General features: G+C 44.7%; 1 protein-coding gene across 2 annotated transcripts in view; it reads left to right on the top strand.

Annotated features, from left to right (window-relative positions):
• Positions 1-3,164, top strand: part of PROSC (proline synthetase co-transcribed homolog (bacterial)) — a 12,295-nt gene extending 9,131 nt beyond the window's left edge. Inside the window, exons 7-8 of one of the 2 annotated variants that reach the window (XM_014536190.1) lie at positions 735-833; positions 1,715-3,164. In XM_014536190.1, coding sequence (XP_014391676.1) covers positions 735-833; positions 1,715-1,846 — 231 coding nt within the window. In that variant the 3' untranslated portion in view covers positions 1,847-3,164. The remainder of the gene's footprint in view (positions 1-734; positions 834-1,714) is intronic. The other variant, XM_014536196.1, reaches the window with a different exon arrangement.
• Positions 3,165-5,630: the final 2,466 nt, after the last annotated feature.

The following is a 5,630-nucleotide window of genomic DNA, read 5'->3' on the forward strand; positions in this document are numbered from 1 at the left end:
CCCCTTGAGTGTGGCTCTTCCACCAAATACCGACTTCTGCGCATGGGCCACAAAGTTTCAATCGCACTATACATGCGCGCCCGCATGTGGTATTTTGTGGAAGAGCCACACTCAAGGGGCCAACGAGCCGCATGTGGCTCGCGAGCTGCAGTTTGCCGACCACTGCATTAGGAAAATAGAACAGGTTCCCGAAACCCCACAGAACTTTCTCAACTCAGTTTGAAACTGCCTAAAACAAAGTTTTTAGAGAAAATGAGCCCTAGTCGGTTTGGCTCAGAGGATAGAGCATCAGCATGGGGACTGAAGGGTCATGGGTTTGATTACGGGTCAAGGGCATGGCCCATATCGGGGTGCATTTGGGAGGTAACCAATCGATGTGTCTCTTTCACATCAATGCTTTTCTCTCTGTCTCTCCCCCTCCCTTCCACTCTCACTAAAAATCAATGGAAAAATATCCTTGAGTGAGGATTAACAAAACAAAAAAAAGAAAGAAAATGAGCTCTTTCTTTTTCATTCTTCTCCAGTGACTAATAGTTTCCTTGAAAGTAGGAAACTGCTAAAAAAAAAAAACAAAAAACAAAAAAACAAAAACCTTTCAGTAACTGCTGGCAATTTTGACAGGCCTTGAAACTATGAGAAATAAATAATCTTTGTCAGAGATGTTCAGATTCAGCCACTCTCAGTCAACCTTAGAGAGGCAGGAATAAAATAGGTGTCACACTTCTTTCTGTCAGATGTTAGTGTCCCTCCGGGAGGAGCTGTGTAAAAAGCTGAACATTCCTACTGACCAGGTTGAGCTGAGCATGGGCATGTCCGTGGACTTCCAACATGCAGTAAGTGTCCTTCCGGGTACCATTTGATGGGAGGGTCAAACGGCCACAGCAAGCATCAGGTTTTGCTGGAGAAACCTTTGAAATGCCTCATTGTAGCAATAGGGCATCCAATAGCAGTGATTCTCAACTATTCTAATATTCCCCACCCCCTTCTTTTCCTAAATGAAAGGTATGGAAATTATAGCCTGACACATAATTTTAAATGCAGTATAATTCCCTACATGGCATCTAAAGGAAAATAAGAAGAAATTAAACTCTATTTTTTTTAAAGGCATTTATTTCACTATGTAAATGTTTGGACATATGACAGTAAGTCTGATGCTTAATCTTATGTGTAAATTCACCATTAATGCAACAACTATAAAAATATACTTATATAGATGTGCTGTGTTGGCAACTCAAATACATGGTTTTCTGGAACAGTAAATAACTTGATAAAGTTCTAGAAGTCAAAGTATAGACTTCCCTCTGTGTAGACAGTAGCTGCATTGCTGGAAAATTGTATATATTAAAACAGTACAAAAATGCTTTGTGTTTACTAGTATAAGTAAAATGGAATTAGATCCTGTGCTGAGACAACGATAAGGAGGTTTTTTCATCACCTGACCAGGGAACAGTAGAAAGGTGTGTGGGCTGCAAGACAACTCCTCACTGTGCTGCTGTGTCCCACACACAGCGGGACGTGTGAAAGCCATTTCTCAAACACCCCTCCGAGGTCATGTTGCCCCAAGGAGAACCACTGCCGGTCGTCCTCCTAGGCTGCGTTATCATTCTTCCTCATAGAGGCCCCTCAAAAGACAGAATGAGAGGCACTGCTTCAGCATTGGCTGCAGTTCCTTATTTTAAACTCAGCCCTTGATACTTGCTCTTCTTTCCCACAGATTGAAGTAGGATCTACGAATGTCCGCATAGGAAGCACCATTTTTGGAGAGCGAGATTACTCAAAGAAACCTGCCCTGGACAAGTCCGCAGCAGACCTAAAAGCCCCCGTGGAGGTGACACAGGAGCATTGAGCCACAGAACAACCAGCAGTGGCTTGCCGCCCGTGGGCCCTGTCTAGGAAGACTAACTATGCACTCACCCGAATCTTCATTTTGATATTCCCCTGTTTACAGCACAACCATGCTCTCCTTGTGACCTGGTGAGAGCACGCTGAGGATCATTTGTATTGATGGAAACCATCTGTATTCCGTGTCTGACGTAGGAAGCTTGCTTCGTGTAATGGCTTTGGATTGGATTTGAGAAATCCTGACATTTCTGCAGAACAGATACCAAATCAATAGCCAGGAATTGAGTTCAGTATTGAATCCTGCCCAGGAGCACCAGTCAACCCATGAATGCCTTTCCCAACTTAAAATTTGGTCACTGATGCCTGTAATGACAGATGCCAGAGTCTGAGGAATTCCCATTTGTCATCCACTTTAATAGAAAACTCCCTGTGATTACCAACTTCATACAGACCCTCGCTGAGTAATCATCTTCACTGTTCTGCAGCAAGGTGATTGTGCCTACCTTACCCAACCCCCCATTTCCACCCCGCCCAATAAATATTTGTTTCTACTCTGGACTAGCAGTACAGGTAACTTCAGGAAATGGCTCAAGTTAATGCTCCGAACCCCAGTGGTTGTTGATGAGAATTGGTGTCATTGGTCACCCTGTAGTGTTGACCCTGAAAAGTATAAGGGGTAACGGAAATGGGACTTCAGCCTTTTTAACATCTTCCTGAAGAGACAGGACTTTGAGTTTTTTCTCTGGGCCCTACAGTGATGAGAAGTTAATGATATGATTTCTCGTCCACCATAATTCTCTTTAAGTTGATTTCTTATCAAGGACCGGTGAATCGTGTAGCTCCCCAGAAATGAAAGATTCCTTCAAAGCCAGTTCATGTTGACAGTATCCACAAAGCCTGACTGTGAGGTTCCTGTTCCTGAGGAGCACTTTCTAGGCACATTTATAGGCCTCCCCCTCCCCCCCCTACTATATTGATAACCCAGAACTGCAGGTCTTCTTGTTTGTTAATAGAGAGCAAGATATTAAGAAACCAGAAAGCACACTTCTCAGATAGTCATGACAGATGACTTTGGTCTTGGTTGTTTATCTCCTAGATGTTTTTTCCTATTTATTCAAGCCCCAATCTTTAATTTTTTGAAATAACTTTCAGAACAGGATGCTGCTGCCGAATGTAATTTTGTAAAACTTCCACCATTATGATCCCTGCACTGTTTCAGTCAGCAGTAGAATGTGATATTTCAGAGTCTATTAAATAAAAATGTGAGTTTGAATTATGCCATCTGTGCCAATTACAAAGCAATTAAAAGCTTTATTTTTTATGATCTGGTGTAGTGAGTGAATATAATAGGAGGGGGGCATTGGAACAGACAGGATGCAGCTGTGCCTGTCACTGGCATCATACCAGCTGGCTTTTGAGAAGGGTTTCCCTTGGGTCACAGATGCAGCCACACCATGGGTGAAAGAGGGCTTCTGAACTTTCAAGGGCAAGAAAATGAAATGGCATTTCAGCAATTACAAAATAGAGGTTACCTACCTCTTGCTGCAAGAATCTTTTAAATTGCCTCTAGATGGCGACATTGGCTAACATGCTGGGCAAGCACTGGCGCTCCACTGTCAGCAAATTACCTTCCAATAGACTCACAGTCTCATACCTTCTTTACAGACAGACATGGAGGCCAAAGAGGATACAATTTTCCTAAGTGATAGGGCTGACTCTAGCAGCGCCACCAGGTTCTTTCAGATGACCTCCTTTGCTAACTCAGCGGAGAGTCCTGACGGTGGCTGTGGAATCCTTTGGGAAAGGTAAAATGGTCTGAGCAAAAAGAGCTCTCTGGCTTGTACCTAGAGATGGAGAACAACAGTGGTGAGCCATGGGAGGCGGGAAAGGAAAGGAAAACAAAGTAAGCCTCTCCTGTGTATCCACAGCAGGCCAAAACCTTTGCAGAGAGAAAATTGAGCAAACTTGTGCTTTGTCTTTTGTACACATGCCGGGCAGCAGGTCTGCAAACTAGATGTTCATCAATGCAGTGACAGCACCCTCAGCAAATTTCCTGAGTTACAGCAGCATGCTGTTGTGGGTCAGACCCACCCATGCAGCTCCGCAGTCTCTTACTTGGGAGTGCTGTCCGCAGCCTGCGTCCTCACCTGCCTGGCCCCAGTCTCAGGTTTGCATGCTCCAAGGCTCCCAATAGTCCATCAAGGCTTTGTGCTCAGGAAGTGCCTCATGGATTCTGACTATGGCATTTTTTTAACAAAGCAGCCCCTTAGTACTCAAATTGTTCCACGCCTTTTAAAACATTCATGGCACATAAAGCACTATCCCATATATTCTCTCATTTTTCCCTCACAGCAGTTGGTAGGGGAATTTAGGCTATTTGCCAGCATCTGTTTGTGGATTGGGCAATTGTCTGAAATCAGAGCAGGTTGGGAACAGGGCAAGAAATAAACTCAAGATGATTCCTGGACCAGAGCATGGCCATTACACCACACTGGCATCTTCTGTTGTCACAGGCTTTAACAATTGGTAAGAGGCATATTCTTAGATTTACAGGCTTAATTTAAGAGACACTTATTACCATAAAAGAAATGTATGTTTTTAGTCTGTTGTAATTGTTGAGAACTGACACGTCTTAATGCAAAACAAACTTTGAAACCACAAGCAGTGAGGATGAGAAAGGAGAAAATCGAACCCAGCCTGAATGGAGTTAGCCTCCCCTTCTGTCATCTCATTTCCCTAACACCAACATTCCTCCCCCAAACTCAAACTATTCCACAGGCTTTGAGGCTCCAAGGATACAGCACTGTGCCCTTCAACCCCTAGATCTAAGCCAGCAGTAAATTCTGTTCTCCAAGGCTGGACAAGGAGGACTGAGGTCAAAAGGGACTTTCTTAAAATCCAAGACATCTCTGCCCTTCCAAAAAAAAGTGGCCCCATGCTTCCCACCAACGCTCTGAAAGAGGAAGGGCTCACCCACCAGTTCCTGAAGGGCCGCGATAAGTAAGGGTGGATGTCGTTATGGTGCAACTGGAAATGATTTGCTCTGGGAACTGTGACTGTCTTTACCATGAAATCAGTTGCCTGCTATTACATCAGCCTCATGACTAACGGCAAAAGAATCCAAACCATCCACCAAGATGTTTTACTAATCTGCCCCCTCCCCTCAAAAGGCACACAGGTAAAGAAAGGAGCTGCTTTCCCACCCAGTTTGCGTGGACAGGCCTACTCCATGGCTGGCTGTGGTTACGTAGCTATTTACAAGGTAGGGACCCTTATTAAGTTTCTCTCTATAATCACTTCAAAGTCCCAGAGGACCTCAGAACTAACATTTTTTCCCCTATAAAGTCCAGCAAAGATGAGCTGAAATGGCCTGTGATAGGGGTGCGGGGATGGGGGGGGGGACACTTTTGGCACCTCTCTTGTATTGAAAATAAATTTTATAAGCTCAAGCGCCTGAGCTTTGAGATCACAAAGGAGCAGAAGCCACCCTTGGAGTGCAGGGTGCCTTCTAAACGGTTCCTTCCCACTGGCTGGCTGAGCCTACCGCCCCCACCCCCCAGCCCGCGTGCGCTCCAGCCTAGGGAGCTGTGCTGCTCTGCAGCTTTGGAGCTAAGCTTGACCCAGCTGCCAATCTCCAAAATAAAATCAATGTGTGACCTTATTCACCAGCTGTACCGAAGAAACTAGCACAAATGAGGGCCAACTTTGAAGCCAAAAAGGGAAGATGAGATGTTGGGAGAGAGAGAGAAAGAGGGGGAAAAAACTTGGCTGGACATGAAAGGTGTCTT

The sequence above is a fragment of the Myotis brandtii genome, unplaced genomic scaffold (genome assembly GCF_000412655.1).
Source record: "Myotis brandtii unplaced genomic scaffold, ASM41265v1 scaffold103, whole genome shotgun sequence".
Lineage (NCBI taxonomy): Eukaryota > Metazoa > Chordata > Mammalia > Chiroptera > Vespertilionidae > Myotis > Myotis brandtii.